The following is a 19,581-nucleotide window of genomic DNA, read 5'->3' as shown; positions in this document are numbered from 1 at the left end:
TGTGTGTAGACCACTGATTTTCTCAGCTACCTCTCGCCCCCCTCGTCCCCCCTCTCCCCTCCCCGCCCCCCCCCCCCCCCCCTTCCACCCTCTCCACCCAACTCTCCCTCCTCCCCTGTCCCGTTCACAAGTGCCTCTTAAATGAATCACCTCTCCTTCATGCCACTGGCCCATTCTGTGTGGAGAGCCTGTGTATTAGCGGCCTTAATGAGACCGAGAGACAGGACCCGAGCGTGGACAATCGACCTCCAACGGTCCGTATTCCTGGCCGCGCTCGAAACCGTTCATCCTCTTTTATCGGGAAGGGTGCACGAACTCTGCTGACTCATGAGCTGCCCCTCGTTGTCTGATTGTCCCTGTTAAATTGGGTTTGCAACGCTTACGCTAACTCCGAGCCGCCAAAAAGGATCTATAATGGGCCTTGGAGGCACTGCTCCGCGGAAGAGTGCGGCCCACACAGGAAGCGGAAAAAAAAAAAAACCCCGAGCCGCATGCCAGCTTAGCCTCACCAGCTCCTGCACGTCCAAGAGCCCACCAGGAAAATTATAAGGACGTCAACGTTAGCTGCCTACCTGACAGTTAGACTCTACGTCAACGGGTAAAATAGGAACTTTATTTAAAGATGCGAGGCCGTTGTCTCTGTTTGTTCACCGTGGAAAAAATCTTTGAAGACTTAACTAAAATATGCGGGCAGGAAATTAAAAGTCGTTTTTTGAATTTGGGAGGTTGTCTCCAGGGCAGGCTCAAGACAACATCCAAGTTCTCGACTCAAGACCAGGAGAGAGAGCGACTTTAACATCCAAGTTCTCGACTCGTACCAGGAGAGAGAACGACTTTAATGGCACCAAACCGCTGGGCTACAGCACTGTTCGTTTCTAAAACAGAGCCGGTGATATTTTCTAAAAGGAACATACAGTAACATACAGTTCTGAAGACTGCTTATCTACGGTTTTGTAACGTTGCAAAACCTCCTATGGCTTCATTGTGTGTGTGTGTGTCTGTGTGTGTGTGTGTGTGTGTGTGTGTGTGTGACCTAGAAACCCATATCACCTCCCATGGGTCCGAGTTAGTGAGAACCACCATGTGATTAAGCGAGATCCAAAATAACTTCTCCGTCCCTGCCTCTCTGCACTCTTACAGCCCCTGGTGGGCTGGTCGTGCTGACTTTGCTCCACGGCTCCAACTGCAAAGATCTTCACCACACTGAGGTTTTTCTTCAACCACAGCGACAACTCATCAAGAAACATCACACACCCACACTCAAAAGAGCCCATCCAACAACCGGGGCTCCAACCCGGCACTGTAACCAGAGTCACAAGGTCAGAGTCGCACGTCACAATAAAGCAAAGTTGTTATGGCTGTAACAGGACTCTGTCAGAAAATATTTCAAATGAAACATTAGGTTAAAAAACTCCACCAGCCTTAGACAGAGATCTTGTCTATTGTGAAAAAGTAACACGATCCTCGATTTTTTTGTCAGGAAAGCTAAATAAAAAAAAAAAAAGAAACCCACCGATACTTTGAGGTAGTTCTTTCTCTGTAAGTAATGAGGGACAGAGATAGCGGATTAAGGGATTAGCACGGACCACGTTTCATTTTGTCGAGCGTTTATCGGTATTAAATAACTTAATAGTTCGCCCCGGGCCAGAAGGGAAAAAAAAACGACAAAAAAAAAACGCTCTTAAAGAGCTCATACCTAAGAAAAACTGAAACCTGGAAACACAGCTGATGCATACCTTTCACTTACCCTGCCCCACCCCCCACCCCCCTCAAAAAAAAAAAAAAAAAAAAAGCCACAGAATTGTCTATATATAGACTGCATGGACAGGGCAATCAGCAGGCAAGCATTTGTGGGGTTGAAATCCCCCCCCCCTTTCTCTCTCTGTCTTTCTCTCCGTCCCCATCACTCCACATCCAGTGTGCTCGGTGCCACACACGTAGGCGCTGAACAATCCGCTCTGTGAAAAGGCCGTCCCGTTGAACTGAAGCTTCCTACCGTGATCAGCGGCGGGAGGGGCCAAAATATTTGCCCAATAGGAGCTGCCGGGTTAATTGAGCCAGAGAAGCGAGAGACAGTCTATGCAAGACACAGGAGATCATTGTCTGTTCGGAGCTGGCAACCGGAGCAGTCAAAAAAGATGACATCATTATGCTCCCATTGGATGACTATCGATTCAGCACAAGTGCCACTGTACACCCCCCCTCCCCCTCCACCCTAGCCCCACCCGTACCCTCTGCCCCTGTAGCAATCACCCTTTGCTCTGTTTAGGCCCAGGCTGTGGCAAAGGTGACCCACTGTTAGGAAGTGGAGGAGAAAAAAAGACTGTTAGGAACTGGGGGGGAGGAGCACTCAGAACGCAGACTCGGGTCCCCCAGTAACCCAAGGCCAAATCATCAGCAGAAGCTAAGGCAAGATAAGGCCTGAGTTTCACATGTTGCTTGACATTCTGTGTCTGAAATACATTTGGAACCAAAGTCGGAGTTGGATCCGGTCGGAGCGCGGGCCGGACGAGGACGAGGCGCTAACAGCGACTGCGCAGCCCAGGGAGCGCTGGGCTTTTGAAGGCAGCTGAGAAGTGCAAAACGAGGGCAGCGAGGAACAAGGACCAAGACGTGACAGATCAGTACAGTACAGTACATTCTGCCTGCTTGTCTGGAGCAGCAATAATGAGGCCTCTCTGGGTAGTAGCCAAGTTCAAGACCTCTCTCTCTCACTCTCTCTCTCTCTCTCTGTCTCCACCCCTCTCACTCTCTCTCCCCCCTCACTCTCTCTGGACATAATTACTGTTCACCAAATGTACTTGGTCATCCCTCCTCATTTCCCATTTCCTAATGTTTGTCTCTTCACAAAAAGGGATAAGAAAGAAATGATGAGTGAGCCCATATCTATTTCTCTCTTTCTTTCTTTCTTTCTCTTTCTTTCTTGCCCTCTCTTCCCCCCCTCTCTCTCTCTCTCTCTCTCTCTCTCTCTCTCAGGGCTGTCCTACTTTTATCCGAGAGAGAAAAGCAAAAAGCCTAGCAGTCCGATTCCTCCGAGCAGTTCAGGTTCATGACCTGTGCGAACCAAACCACACACAGCAACAAGTCGCTTTCCATTGTTCTGTCTCGATGACAAACAAGAAAGACCAGACCCAGTGATGAAGAGTGAGTCTCTTAAGCTAAGAGCACTTCAACGTAAGTGTCTGAAGTGTGTCAAAGTCGAAACATAACCATTAGATTAATACAGATATATTTTTCAATAAACAACAGACGTCTTCCTCACACACAAAGCAAGCGTAACAGCAAAAGGGATTACAAATCTCTACTGAGCCTTCCACTGTGAATGAAATTTTGACCTAGTTTAAAACAGCTTGGATTGACAGAAAAAAACACCTCCTTTTCAAAACCATATTCAGAAAGACTAAATGCAATTACTGAATTTGATTCAGTGCAACAGGGTGCTCCAGTGACTGGATTAAGAGTAGGATTTCTTAGAAAATGTGCTTTACCACACACTGGGTTGAACAGATGCGTTTTGGCAGCTGAAGGGTAATCCTAGCTGTTCCTGAAGCTGCTACTCCCTCACCAACCGTGCCAACCAAGTGTGTATAACCTAACCGGGCAAAAGTTCACTCTCAACTATACCACAGGTAGCCTTTTCTCAGACAGACAGGACAAGCTGCCGTCTTCAGAAAGCTGTAACGCAGGGGTGTCAAAACCCAGTCCTGGTGGACCAGGGTCCTGCTGGTTTTCGTCTTCACCTCTTAGTTACCTGTTGATTTTCACCTTGAAAACAGGTGTGCACACCCTTTAGGGGCAAAGGTCCCTGGTTCGATCCCGGGTTTCAGCGCACTCTTCTTAGGGGCAGCCGTGGTCTAAAGGTTACAGAACTGGGCTCGTGACTGGAGGGCTGCCGGTTTGATTCCCAGGCCCAACATCCACGGCAGCGTGCCCTTGAGCAAGGCGCTTAACCCTAACGCTCCCCCGGGCGCAGAGGAATGCTGCCCACTGCTCCTGCGTCTGCTGTGTGTGTTCACTACTGGTGTGTTGGATGCAGAGACAAATTCACTGTTCACAGTGTGCTTGTGCAATCACAGAGAATTTACATTTTTAGCCAATCAGAGACTGTAATTTAGTTGGTCAACAAGAAAACCAGCAGGACCGTGGCCCTCCAGGACTGGGTTTTGACACTTGTGCTGTAACACAAACCTCCAAATTGCACAAGTCATTAGAGAACTGGAGAGGTGGAGGACACTGCAGAGAACACAGAGAGACCTCTGTGACCAGCACAACTAAAGACAAAGCTGGATGTCTTGACCGCTTTCTTTTCTCTGTATTTCTGATATGTTTAAAGAAAATATCTTTTCTTTATAATAGGTGTCCTTTTTTTTTGGGCTGTAAAGATCTCTTCAGTACAGGACAATAAGTTAGGCGATTTATCGAACAGTAAGTTCTCTTCTTAACCAGGGTTTCTTAAGGTCACTGCTTCTAGAGAAGGTCTTAGCTGCTCGTTGTCTGCTTGACGACTGTGTGAATATGTGTGCAGCCAACAGCCTGTCCTTAGTGCCGTTTCTGTTGGCACACATGCGTTTCATGAGACCAGGTTAAATCGCTGGTGTTCGTCATCAGCGCCCTGCGTGGGTAATCCTAGCACGTCCAGGCTTGCTCGCCGAGCTGCCGCGGGAATAGATATGGCACTGACACTCAGGAGGCCCCAGACTAAACCGCAGTCTGGCTCCCAGCCAGTGACTGACAACAAACCGTGTCGCAACTGTTATCAGCCAGGCTTTGGATGGAGCACATCCAACCTAGCATGTGACATCTACCTGGGTGAGTGTGCGTGTTTGTGTGTGTGTGTGTGTGTTCATAGTCTCACACACACACACACACATTCACGGCAATGCAAACACACTGAACTTAGCAAAGGAACATGGTTTACACTCCCAAGTATCAAGTCTGGAGTTTGCACAGTGTGAAGGGTTGAGGAATTCTGTTCTGATTTTCTGAGGCAGCATCAGATATTGTGTTAAGTTACAGGTAATAAAACAAAAACAACAAAAAAAAAAACACTGTTAAATATTCTCACAGACCTCTGTGGTACTATTTAATCTACATGTTCTCCTCCTCATTACTCTCAGTACATCTTTGACCTCAGGCTATTTAACAAATCCAGGGAAAAAACCAAAATGAAATTAAAAAAAAAACAAAAAAAAAAAACTCTGGGACATTAAAGCAAGGTCTTGTTTGAACAACTTATTTCTTTCAGCATGATATGATTAAGGGAAAGAGAACAGAAGAGACGAGGAGAGAGAGAGAGAGAGAGAGAGAGAGAGAGATTTACAGTTTATGAGTAATTATTTTCATTCCCAATTTAGAGCGAAACAACAGGCATGCAACACGCCACAGAGCAAGCCCAGAACTATTTACACAATGCTAACTCAGCTAACCAACCGAGAACTGGTTTATGTGCGGTTTAAGACCCAATGAAAGAGAGAGAAAAAAAAAAACTTCTTTCGAATGAATGAGCGCAATTCTTGTGCAAGTCATCCTTCATAAGAAATGCATATGAGTACAGCTATGATCCTTCACAAAAAATACTAGAGAAAAACTCTGTGTATTGCCGAGATAACACACAAAGTCTAATCCGACCCCCCCCCCCCCCCCCCCCCCAGGCTAACACTGACAAACCGCGAGGGTCCATTTGAGGGAGGTGGACCCTCGCGGGGGGGGGGGGGGGGGGGGGGGGGGGGGGCAGACAGAGGAGAGTTGGTGATGTGACACAGGGCAGCGTTTGACCTCTCACCTGTGTGTCAGCGGAGAGGGGCGGAGGGGGCCGGCGCTCTGTGGTTCGGTGTGCAGGAACAGGTATGATGTGTGTAACCCGCGTCACGCCCGCTCCCCTGCTATAACTTGTCAAACATGCCTGGAGACACCAGGTGACATAAATAATCTCAATGCCCTCCGGGGTTTGGCAACATATCATAGTTAGTGTGTGTGTCTGTGTGTCTGTGTGTATGATATACAGTCATAGCTTGAGTGTGTGTCTGTGTGTCTGTGTGTATGATATACAGTCATAGCTTGAGTGTGTATACCTCCTCTACACACATGTGTCTGTGCATGTGTAGGATGCATTTGCAGAAAGAGTCACGTGTCAAAACTCTGTTCTCCACACTAAGTACAATGTAATGAAACACTCTCCTTTTATCCACCTCTCCTTCTCTCCCTCTCTCTCTCTCTGTCTGTCGCTCTCGGTGTAAGGGCTGTAACGCCCAGCTCTGGGCTGTTTCCAGATGATTACCTCACCCAGGGTAAATATGCATTAACACATTAAAGTGAGGTAAGATGCTATTTCATATATTGCTCATCCTTTTATTCTGGACCCAGTCTTCCACAGTGCCTGCCAGAAACCTGAGGCCAGGGAGAGCTCCAAATGGATTAAGACACACCCACTTGTTCTCGCTCACTCGTCTCTCTCCAACACACAAACACACACACACACACACACTGTCTCTCATTAACACACACACACGCACACACACTGTCTCTCATTAACACACACACACACACACATACACTGTCTCTCATTAACACACACACACACACATACACTGTCTCTCATTAACACACACACACACCCACACACATACATGCACACACTGTCTCTCATTAACATACACACACACACAAACACACACACACACACACGCACACGCACACGCACTGTCTCTCATTAACACACACACACATACACACACACACATCACATATATATTACACACACCAAACACACCCATACACTCATATGCAGGACTTTTACAAGACTAAGCGTTGAGCAGACTGCAGTGTGCAGGAGGAAGGGGAGGACAGGGCAGGTGTGACAGCACACACTATGTCTGGTATTCTGAGTGACGGTGTCATGCCTGGAGGAGGAGTAACGGACAGTGAGTCACCGCAGGGTGTTGACGGAATCTAAACCGAGTGCAGACAGGGAAAAGAATGGACTCCATGTCGTCTCCTCCAGCAAGCTGAGCATGGTGCTAAGAGCAGCGACCAGTCACCAGTCAGGCTTAGACGCTCTGCTGTTCTTCAGTCACACCTAGAGACGCTGCTTTCAAGACATTTATATGTATTGTAACAGAAAAGGCAAACGCATAAGATTCTAGACAATGAAATAGTTAGTTAGTGGTATAGTTGTACCCAATTAGATACACTCCCGTCTATACACTCACACAGTATATAATCAGAGTTCCATACGTGCAATTTTAAACACCCAGTTTTGTGTTTCGACACAAACCACATCGTTCTCTAAACCGTCGTGCTGTGTCATTTACAGACAGAGACAGAGACAAGGCCTAAAACCATCCTAAGCCAGGCCATGTGGACTGCTCTGGTCCATAGAACATGTTGTGGAAATAACCCTCTACACATCCATGTGCGTGCACCACACACACACACACATACACATACACACACACACACACACATACATTTATGGATCACATCAATAAAGAAGGAAGAACACACATTAAATCAAGGGTCAAATCTGCTATTACTCTCCCCTCGCACGCAAAAGAGAGAAAAACGGAGAGATAGACAGAGAGAGCAGCAGTAAGGGAGGGAGAGGAAGAGAGAAACAGAGAGAAAAATTAAAAAGGGGTGTGTGTATGTGGGGGGGGTATGGAGACACACAAATGAAGATCACATGCATCCATGCTGGGGCAGAGAGAAGGCGGCCATGCCCGGTCGTGTGGAGAGGCAGTGAGGGAAGCGTTCGCGTGTCTCCATCACAGGGGGGCCAGGGAGGAGGGACTGGGGGGGTGGGGAGAGGGTGGTGATGGATTTGGGAGGGGGGGGGGGGGGGTTTGGAGGGGGGGGGGGTTGTCAGAAATCGCCCGGAGGTCGGAAAATTCTGTAAACAGAAAACTTCTCACCAGGCAGGCAGACATCTGTATTTCTCTCTCTCTCTCTCTGTGTGTGTGTGTGTTCACAAAAGAGAGAGAGAGAGGGAGAGAGAGACAGAGAGAGAGAGAGACAGACAGAGAGACAGAGAGAGAGAGAGAGACAGAGAGAGAGGAGAGGAGGGAGAGAGAGACTTTTTAGAGGCCAAAGAACAAAGCAGCGGCAGCTGTAGAGCAGAGCTTCTCCAGACCAGTAATGAGCACGAGAGACACTGTGAGATCCAGCAGAGTCACACACCATATACACCATATTTACAAAGCACACACACACACTGAGTCACACACACACACACACACACACACACACACACACACACACACACCATATTTACAAAGCACACACACACACTGAGCAGCACAGAACTGAGGGCCGGCACTAAACCACTTAAACCACGTAAAAGCCATTCAAAGACATTCCAGTGTAACATCTAGATATGTTCGGTAATCTCACGGTGCTCGGACAAGCACGTAAACAAATACTCGAGATACACGTGTGACCTAAAAGCGATACTGACGCACTGTGAACGAGCACCGACTGCTCTAGTTTTAATTCAAATTCATCATTTGAACTCTGTAAAACTCTGTCCTTGCGGCGCACTAAAATGATCACAGACTAGAATTCTTGAATGCACGAGGACACAGTTTCACATCACTAGTGTTACTAAAGTGAAAAGTCAGTTTCAACAGCACTCATGGACAAAAACCGTCGTCAACCCCGCGACTCAGGAATGAAACCTCAAACTTCAGATTTTGTAAACAAGTTACTAATGTTCAGACACTATCCGGATAATGACAGAGGTTAACCGAGCTTTAAAGTATGGTTTACTTACATCCCTGGGCAGAAACATTGAACTCATGGACTAAACACAAGCTACTACTCACAAATAGCATTTTAATAGCAGCCACCTACTTATCTTACTGTAAAGAGCTCTGAGGAAAACAAGAGGGGGGGTGAACTTTAAAAGTTTGGACAGGACCTTGTGCCGAATTTACCGCTCTGAACAAATGTATTACAGATTAACACTCCACAGGGTATCGTCAGTCCGAGCTGTGCCGATAATCGCGATACTGATCTCATTGTGCGATACCGATCTTATTGTCTAATAGTGAAGACCTAAGACACTGCGTCCGTGAGGTGGGCTACACCTAAAACGACTGAAATCATTAAGCAGCATTGACACTCAGAGCATAATGCTGCATTGTGTAATTGTTCTGTAATCAGTCATTTTAATAGAGAGGAGCATGGACCCAGGCTGGTAACACTGCAGTGTCATAAACTGCACGCACACACTAACAACAACATAAAATCTTCATGTCTCAGTTACACACAAAGTGCACGCACTGAATGGTTTGTATATCGCATTGACATGTGCTTGAGTCTTGAGTGAATCCAGTCCTTAGTGTGTAGCAAGACCACAAGCCTATGTAAACCAAAGGGATGAAGCAGAAATAGTGCTTTCTCCACAAAGAGGCCAGTCACGAACACAGACCACCCCCCCCCCCCCCCACACACACACACACACCACCCCCCCACACACACCCCCATCCCCTTCACTAAAACTTCAAACCCTCTTGCCGGGGGCTATAATCTGAGGGCGCTGTGTTGACAGTGAGAATCCACGCCACGCAGACAGACGGGCCGTCTTGACAGCTCTGCAAATGGAACATACCGTTGCCTGCCTGCATACCGCACTGTGAAGAGTCATCCAGACAATCTATGACAACACAAAATTCTCCCTGTCTGAAATAAAGACATAAGACTCCAGTTCCAGGAATGCCAGCAATTCACACGCATGTTAAAAAAAAAAAAAAAAAAAAACCTCTTCAGCTTTCAAACAGAGGGAAAACTGAACTCGCCTTCTCTGTATTTACAGCCATGTCAGTGACTAAACATCTGTCAGCTTTTGAACCAGATTTTTTTTTTTTCTCCCCCCTTCCCCACCCAATTTCCTGACTCGAGTCGTTTAGAAGAAGACCAGAACTCGTGCAATTGGTCCTCTGGGTAGAATCTATAGCACTATAAAAGTCAAATATGAGGATTAAGCAAGTAATTGATTCAAACTGTATCCGATTTTACTGAAACCTTCCCTCTGTTACCGTAACACATAGTTTGGCCCATATGGACCTGATTAAGAGTCAAAATGACAATCTGTTCCTGGAATAAGGAGGCCCCAACAGGGGTCCTGTGTCATGCACAGCTCACGAAGGCGATACACACGCAGAAGACACACTCACACACAGACACATGTACTCACGGCATGCACACACGAACAGGCACACACAGACCTGCACACACACACAGACACGCACACACACGAGATACACATACACACGGACACATACATGTTCTCACAGACATGCGCACACAGAAAACATACTTAGACAGAGACACACACCCACATGCACACACACACACATACACACACACGCACACACACACACACACACACACACACACACACACACACACACCTCCTGACCTACCCAACCTGCAATTACAATACACACCTCTCAGTAATATGCATCTCATCACCTTTGAACTCAGGTTGACCTTTGACCTTGGATGGATACAATGAAACCACTTCAAACAGCATCAGTAGCAGAAAGCGGAGACAGGGGGTGTGAAAAATGAGAGAGAGAGAGAGAGCGAGAGAGATGTAAAAAAGATGAAAAGGGGAGAAAAAAGAAAGAGACAAATCTGTCCTCTTACGTATGTCCCAGAGGGCTGTGACGGGGGTAAGGATCCCGGGCTGAGGACGGGGGAGCTGGCTGGACTGCAGAGCTCTGGGAAGGGGTTTGGAATGGCCGGCAGGGAGGATGTCCGGTACTGCTGCTCCTCCTCCTGAAGCCTCCTGGGAAAGACACACAACAGACACAAACAATGCTTTCACTGGGCGGTAAACAGCGTGATTAAACAAGCTGTTTTTCATTTAGTAAATCAGGCGCGAGGATCTATTATATTAATTACAATAAACTCATCCTTCACTTTGTGCTCTCTGGCTGACACTCCTTAAAATACATATCGTGGCTGTTGGGTGGAAACCTTATATCTCCATGTTTCGTTATTTTTATTTATTTTATTTATTTATCTATTTTTTTTTCATAAACCAACGCTATTGGTCACCCTTTCCGTCTGTCTGCGGGTTTTACAAATATTAAACCAATGAAAAGTGTTGAAAAGAGGCCTGAGACATCACATGTGGGAGTGGAGAGGAGAGCAGGAGAACCACAGGAGGTTAGAGTGCAGTTCATAGTCTCGCATTCGCCGCCTCTTCAGACTACACTGTCTTCAAAATCCTCTTCAGAGCACTTCATCTTTTAGAAGAAGAGCTTTGGGCCAAATGTATTCACCGACAGGAAAAACTGAGCGCGCACATAGCGCCTATAAACGTTGTCATCTGTAAGCTGATGATAACGTAATGCGATGCGCTTATTGCCTCAGATGTGGCCGTTCTAAAAAACGCCGGACCTAATACGTGCGTCGGCATTCGTTGATCAACGAATAATAATATAATGATACATGCAGGCACCTGATCATATATTAAGACACAACACCAACTTTGATGACACAGTGGTCAATTACTTTAAAAACAAAGGGGTTTTTTTCATTTCCTGAAAAGTACTGTTTTTTCCGCCCGACTACAACGATATTCATCAGTTCTATGGCTCATCTTGATCCCCGGGGAAAAGCCCCGCAAAGAAGTCTTGAATAATAAACAGGTAATGATACGTGATAGGTAATAAATTGGTAATAAATATATATTTCTACATTATAGCAGAGACACTGGAATTATAGTGTGTGTGTGTGTGTGTGGCAGAGTGCACCCCTCCGTCAGTGTGTGTGTGTGTGTGAGAGTGTGACGGTGAGTGTGTGTGTGTGGGGGGGGGGGGTTCACGATGCTGGGCTCACCATCGTGATGACTGTCAGTCCGTCCGCCCAACCCCACTACAGCGTGTGCAAACCTATTTTCGGTGACGCTTGTGAGTGAGGTCATTTCTGAGCTGATCCTGGGCCTTTAGGTGTCTGGGTCCAGTGCCTCGTTACGTGAGGAGACAGGTAGAGTTTACTGTGATCTGCTCCGTCAGGTTTAGAGCGTAGACTAAATGAATGGAGAGCATTTGGACAGGTCTATACCACTTTAACCTCTCTCTTCCTGTCAGTTCTTCCTTATGACTGAGAGATTATAAAAGATGCAATGCAGTGAGGTAACCAGGGGCATGTACAGATGTACTGTATGTGAATGAGTGGCCCTGTATGAACTCGCCAGTGCTCCGCTTCCTGGTGACCTTCTCTTTTAATTGACTAGATATAAGGAAACCATGATAGAAAACATTAAATGACAGCCATAGGCTGTATTTTTGGTAATGTCACGGCACATTCAGTCCTATCTGAACATTAGGAACTGTAGCAGAAACAGTACACAGGGTTCAGCGGTTGTGTAAGAGTCTGGGGACATGGTCCGGTCACGTAAAGACTTCAAAAACATTTTCAGCCACGTCCACTGGAGGAGATGAAGACGTCGAAAAGGAATTAGAAACCGACCATTCATACTCTCCAAATCTGCGTCTAATCTGGGTTAAGTTATTCTCGTTCTGGGAGACGAGAACTCTCTGTCTCTGCACTCGTTTTGTTTTTTTTTCCACGGCTCTAATGAATGCGAGAGTTCTTAAAATGCCCTGCGTTTCACCCCAACACAAGGCTTTAAGCTTCAACAATTCACTCAGTCACAGCGACTTCAAAACCTCTGACTGGAACCGTCTGCAGGGCCGTGACGCTGTCTCATAACTCCTGCGCTTCAAACCAGCATGAATAAAAAATAAATAAATAAAATGATAATCTCTGTCCTTTCACTGACATCTCGTACAGACATTTGGAATACACAGATCAAAGGGGTAGTAAAAAATTAAGGTTGACTTTGAGGACTGAAGCCCCAGAAGCTAGACAGAGAGAGACAGAGAGAGAGAGAGAGAGAGAGAGAGAGAGAGAGAGACAGAGAGAGAGAGAGAGAGAGAGAGAGAGAGAGACGGAAAGCTCGTAGCAGAAAATGATGAAATAAAGGAGGGGGTGGGTGGGGGTCCACGGTAGGACAGTGCCGGGGGAGAAAACTCAAAAGGCTTTTAGGTGGACATAAATAATCCAGAGGCCCGAGATCCGTCTACGTCTCACTCCTCATGCTAAAATCTCTCTCATTGATCATAACGCTTTTTCTCTTTGCCTCACACAGAGACACAGGGAGGCAGGCACTAGCTAACGCCTTGTAAAGAGATTTGCTAATTAGAGGCAATTTCCATCAAAAAAAAAACGAAAAGAAAAGTTTTGAAGTCGTGCTGCGAGAGAAGAGTACAAAAAAAGGACAGGGGTTTTCGAATTTTACCCGACCAACCACCGCTCATTGTCAGCCTTTGTCAAAGTTTTTTTTTTTTTTTTTTTCCTTCCGTTCTTGGCACGCTAACGCTGGCTGAACTCTGCAGCCCTGAGCATTTTCTCCACGATTTCTCCACGATTTCTAAACTCTTCCTCGGAAGAGCGACCGTGGCTTTTTGAAGTGGAGAACTTCAGAGTTGAACTGCCGTGTGATCGGGAGGTCGGCACAGAATTCTGACCTCTGCGCGAACCCGAATGGAAGTTTGCTCAGAACACGGTTCATCCCGTAACTGTTCCAATAGCAGCGCTGCAGAACGTATCTGTTTTCATCAACAGCTGAGGAGAAAAACATGCTCTCCCACTCACCAAATGGAAGCAATTTGTTTTTTGAGGTTTTTGATGCACCAGAGGAATAACCTGAAGCAATAGAGTAACATTATGATGCTACTTGTGATCCGAGCCAAGATGAAAACCAGTCAGGCATAGTTTGACAGTCATTAAAACATGTTTGAGTGCTAAGTGGGAACTCGGGATATGTGTGCGTGTGCGCGTGTGTGTGTGTGTGTGTGTGTGCGTGCGGGCGTATATGCGAGTGTGTGTGTGTGTGTGTGTGCGTGCGTATATGTGAGTGTGTGTGTGTGTGTGTGCATGCGTATATTTGAGTGCGTGTGTGTGTGAGTTCCTATATGTGAATGTATATGTGTGTGTGCCCCCGCACGCGCGCATGTGTGTGCATGTGAGTGTGTGTGTGTGTGTGTGTGTGTGTGTGTGTGTGTGTGTGTATGTGTGTGCATGCGAGCGTGAGCAGTTGGCCTGCGGGGATTGCTTAATTTCAAAACATTCAGAGACTGGATTTCTGTGTCATGGAAACTCAGCTTTTTGCCAATGGTGTTGTTAAGGAGGTGTTATGGAAAAACTTATTAAAACATGACATTCTTGAGATATTTCAACACCCCAAAAAGTTTGCCCTGCTTTCTCTATGTGTGTGTGTGTGTGTGAGTGTGTGTGTGTGTGTGTGTGTGTGTGTGTAAAACAATAGCACCTGACACCAATAATGTGTATGAACCAAGGAGGAGTGAGTATGTGTTATAGCACAAATATTCAAACTAGTTGCTGTGTCTTTTGTCTTTTGTGTGTGTGTAGTATCTGACTGCTAGGATGTGCACTAGCTGGGAGAGGTATAGCCTCTGTTTGGGAGTGTGTGTGTGTGTGTGTGTGTGTGTGTGTGTGTGTGTGTGTGTGTGTGAGTGTGTGTGTGTGTGTGTGTGTGAGTGTGTGTGTGTGTGTGTGTGTAAAACAATAGCACCTGACGCCAATAATGTGTATGAACCAAGGAGGAGTGAGTATGTGTTATAGCACAAACATTCAAACTAGTTGCTTTGTCTTTTGTGTGTGTGTAGTATCTGACTGCTAGGATGTGCACTAGCTGGGAGAGGTATAGCCTCTGTTTGGGAGTGTGTGTGTGTGTGTGTGTGTGTGTGTGTGTGTGCAGTATCTGACTGCTAGGATGTGCACTAGCTTGGAGAGGCATAGCCTCTGTTTGGGAGAGGTCGAGTGTGTGTGTGCGCGTAGTACCTGACTGCCAGGATGTGCATTGGCTGGGAGCGGCGTAGCCTCTGTTTGGGAGAGGTCGAGTGTGTGTGTGTGTGCTCGGCATTGTGGGGGTGAGAAGTCGGGCGATGAGCCTGGCCATTGTGCAGCAGGGGGGCAGAGTCAGACTGCATACTGCACGTAGAGTACAGACTCTCAAAAGAGGAGTTCATATCATTAACCAGCGCCTCCAGATCCACGTCATCCTCTGTGTGAGAGAGAGAGAGAGACAGAGAGAGAGAGAGAGTGAGAGACAGAGAGAGAGACAGAGAGAGAGAGACAGAGAGAGAGAGAGACAGAGAGAGAGAGAGAGAGAGAGAGAGACAGAGAGAGAGCGAGACAGAGAGAGAGAGAGAGAGAGAGAGACAGAGAGAGAGAGAGAGAGAGACAGAGAGAGAGAGAGACAGAGAGAGAGAGAGACAGAGAGACAGAGAGACAGAGAGAGACAGAGAGAGAGAGAGAGAGAGAGAGAGAGAGAGAGACAGAGAGAGGGCACAGGGGAGGGGAGGGGGGAGGAGGGGGCATAAGAGACAAAGAGTTACTTTATGTATCCCTGAACATTTAGCATAAAGAACTACGTTAAATAAAATATACAACAGACAACAAAATCCTTAAATAAGACATTATCAACACACAATGCATTCAGTGAGACAGCTCCCACACAGAGGCATATGCAAGATAAGTGCAATTCTACGGTCTGCTTGCTCTAAAAAGGATAAACAGAACATACATACACACATACATACACACATAGGAAAACTTCACTCAGGGATGGCATGAACCTCCCTTTCATCAAAAGGCACGCGTCATGAATCGACCGCACGGAACTGCAGAGAGTGAAAGACAACCCCATAAAGCTCCACCATATGAAACACTGATGATCAATACTTAAGTGCCATAGACCTGGCCAACGACAGGGAACTGGCATCCTTTTCTACCCGTCATCTTATGTACCTCTGTCATTACACTGTTACTGAGAGCACTGGGTTATAACCATTATACAGGCACAAATTATTTCTAAAGCATATAAACTTGTACAGACAACTCTTAATAGAGAATTCATATTAATGATGGGAAGGCTGTGTCACCCCTGCTGGGTAAAACAACACTGTTATCATGTGTATTATTATTAGACACCGAGACCAAAAGAGAAGCCCTGTCTATGTCCAACGGGCTGCTTTGTTTCAGGAGCACTTTATGTTGTAATTTCAGTATGTGACCACTAGAGGTAGCCAAACAATTACACATGCATTTTCATGGTCTGGATGGGGTCTTTTATGTTCTTTACAGCACTTCTTTAAAATCTGGTCATCAGGTTCAGGTTCTAAATGGTAAAAATGATCTACAGTAATTATAAGGCTCTCTGTGCTTTGCGTGAGTCTGCATGTACTCCGCTAATGTAACCAAAGTGCAGTCGTGGGCAAAGACAGCACACACACGCAGCGTAGTCAAATGATCAGACAAGAGCTTGAATGTGATTAAAGCCCAACTGCTAAAAGCTACTGGTAGCTTTCTGACTCAGCAGAGCGTCAACAAATGCTTAAAAAAACACACACACACACAGACAGAGGGCTTTAGCACTCTCTTTTTGTTTTAACTCTAGATGCTAAGAGATCTCACCAAGGCAGCTGAAATAAAATCCACAGGTGAATTTAAACTACAAAAGTTAAAACAAACAAACAAACAAAAACATCTGCAGCGTCAAACACAGTATGAAACTGCCTTTGACAGAAGCAGTCTGTAAAGTGCAGTTTCATTTACAGTTTAATGCATCTCCTGCAGTCAGCGTTTCTGATTCTGATATTTCCAAACTAATTTGTTACATGTATGTTTTTTTTAGCAGATCGTAAAAAAAAAAAAAATCTGTCGACTTAAAATAATATTTTTAAACAATCCATTTTCATTAGTGAGTTGTTGCCTTCTGCTGGTGCATCATCATCGTAAATGTGTTCTCAGTCAATCGACACTTGACGCAACGTTTTCCATTCGACAGGTTCAACGAAGTGCCCTTTTTTTTTTTTTTTTATTGTTGAGGAGTCAGAGGACATGCCCCCTTCAGGGTGACTGACACGGTGCAGCTGTCCTCCAAAGTACAGATCTGATAAAGGGCAAGGAGCCACTTCCAATGAATTTAAAACAGTAGGACAGCCCACTCGCTGGATTAGCACTGGGTTACTGAACCCTAAACACCCTCATCTAAAAACACTGAACAGAGAACGGTTAACCTAGCCCTGTTCCACATCACTATGTGGATTAACATCGGACTAGCAGACAGACGCCCAACATTAGACAAACATTATAATTTTTCTTTTTCTTTTGTCTTTCAGTCAAAATCAACCACTGTTAAAAAAAGGAAAAGCTTGCCATTAAAACATGCCTTCATTAGTGTACATTGTCACACTGTTAGTAATTGGCCCTCATTAATGTACATTGTCACATTATTAGTAATCTGTTCTTTTCTTCCACAGCTGAGAGACAGCAGCAGGACATGACCTTTCTGGGACCTTCCCTGAAAACATGCCAGGTAATCTGCTGTATCACAGGTGCCTAAGCTCCTGGTATTAATAGAGATAGGTAAGCCTAGTCTCTTCTTATAAATCCTGGATGGTTAAACACACACACACACACACACACACACACGCACGCACACACGCGTGCACACACGCGTGCACACACACACACACACACATAGAGGCCTTAGCGCTGTGAGAAGATAGAGCACAGTCACGCAAAAGAGCAAAGAACCATGGGCTCTGGATGAGTGACAGATGTCTCTTTTCTCCCAGTGTACCCTACAGTGCACCTGATCATTAACCGAGATTCACTCTCTGAGCTTAACTGTCTACTGTAAAACCAGTAAAACTAGTCTCTCTGTGTGTGTGTGTGTGGTGAACTGGATGTCAAGGGGTGAAGTGAGTGCACCCTGGTGGGGGAGCTCTCTGCCACACCTGCCATGGCTATCCAGCCTGGTGCACTCCCCTAAAATCCCCAAACCAGGAGGGTGTGTACTACCCTTGTGGGTACAGCTTGTCCCTTCCCAAACAAGCCACTGCAGGCTCAGAGGAGCACTCTGACAACCTATGTACTGACCACTAGTATATATATATATATATATATATATATATATATATATACATACACACACATTACATTTATTCATTGAGTAGATAGAAGATATATATCTAACTCTCTCTCTATTTATATATATATATATATATATATATATATATATATATATATATATATATATATGTATGTATGTATGTATGTATGTATGTATGTATAAAATGAAATATGACTCATCACTCATTCAGTTGAAAATGTAACGCGGGGCTAGTTAACCCAGCGGTCTACTGTCAGGGCTTAAGTAAATCTCATTAGAGCATATAGAGTTCCATTTATGGCCGTTAAGGGACCAGTGCTCCACCAGTGAGGGACGACCTTTTTTAGTGGGAAATGTATCGCTCATCTGACCTTAACACATCAACAAGATCTGTGCGCATGTTACTCTGAAACAGGCCGGTGTCTAACTGGTTTTAATGAAAGGTTTAGCTCTGTGCCGCATGAAGTGTTAACTGTTAAGTTATAAAGAAACCAGTTAACAAAGCATAGCCTATTTTTTGTTTTCGTTCTCGTTGAATGTTTTTGTTCTTGTTGAATGACTTAAGTTGTGTTTAGTTACACTGTCAACAAAGAGCAAAGGTTACTGTCAGATCTCAGCACAAATCTAAATCAAACTCATGCACCAGTGCAGATCCAATCCACTGATCTGCTAGTTTTCTTTTCTTTTTTTTCCTTTCTTTTTAAACTTCTTTATTTTTACTCTAATTCTCAGTGTAATTGTATGCTGTTTTAGCGGTTAAGAGATTAATACAATCCATTACTGATACATTCAGCACAGGGAGAAAAACATCAGAAATGTCTTGACACCACGTCTGCAAGGGGGAAGATGCAGAGTGCAATGTCTAGTTTGTTTGGCAGAGGGCGCTAATCTGCACATGACATCTGACACTCTGTGATGGAGCTTTTTCTCTCTCCCTTGGTTTTTAAATAAATACAAAGGTTTGTGTGGAATGAGGATGCAGTAGTGTTGCAATATGTCACCAGTTTTAACCAGGTAAACGTTCATCATGAAAAAGAACTTGTGCAAATTTATCACGCAGCTACTCGACATGCATCGCTCCCTATTCAAGACTATTGTGCGGCAGAACCAACCTAGCATCAATATCTTGGGATCTCTTGGAATGACTGAGGTGTTTAAAAGCAATTACAAACACATCAGTGAAGCAACAAAACTTAAGAGATGGGGGGGGAGGGGGCATGGCGGCATGACATGGGGGGGGGGGGGGGGGGGCGCATGAATTTACAGTCCTCTCACAACTTGACACAATAACAGAAAGGTGCAGGACAGAACAGGGTGACACGTGTGAGAAAAGTCAAGTCGCTGGTCATTTCCCTCTTCCTACAAGTGTCTTCGCCTCAAATGTCTTCACCTCAGATGAACAATCTTGCTCTTCACACCTGTTTGTTTGTATCATGCATGCAAGGACAGGGAATCTTGTTGTTTATCTATGGCTCCCTGCATTTAGAAAATAGACGTTTAATGACCGGAGTCTTGGCAGACATTCAGGGAAACATAAACACCTTTATTTGTGGCCATCAAACACGTAGCAGTCTCAGCAAACAGTC

The 19,581-nt window shown here is 45.5% G+C and overlaps 1 protein-coding gene across 2 annotated transcripts in view; it reads right to left on the bottom strand.

Moving 5' to 3' along the window:
• grb10b (growth factor receptor-bound protein 10b) overlaps window positions 1-19,581 on the bottom strand; it is a 65,102-nt gene that overhangs the window by 16,740 nt on the left and 28,781 nt on the right. For both annotated transcript variants that reach the window (XM_030782312.1, XM_030782313.1), the window contains exons 4-5: window positions 14,878-15,100; window positions 10,648-10,789 (exon numbers count right to left, since the gene is read on the bottom strand). In XM_030782312.1, the coding sequence (XP_030638172.1) occupies window positions 10,648-10,789; window positions 14,878-15,100 (365 nt within the window). The remainder of the gene's footprint in view (window positions 1-10,647; window positions 10,790-14,877; window positions 15,101-19,581) is intronic.

Source organism: Chanos chanos, chromosome 8, assembly GCF_902362185.1.
Source record: "Chanos chanos chromosome 8, fChaCha1.1, whole genome shotgun sequence".
In the NCBI taxonomy this organism is placed as follows: Eukaryota; Metazoa; Chordata; class Actinopteri; order Gonorynchiformes; family Chanidae; genus Chanos; species Chanos chanos.
Note: the sequence above shows the minus strand (reverse complement) of the source record. Positions and strands in the feature narration are given on the sequence as shown.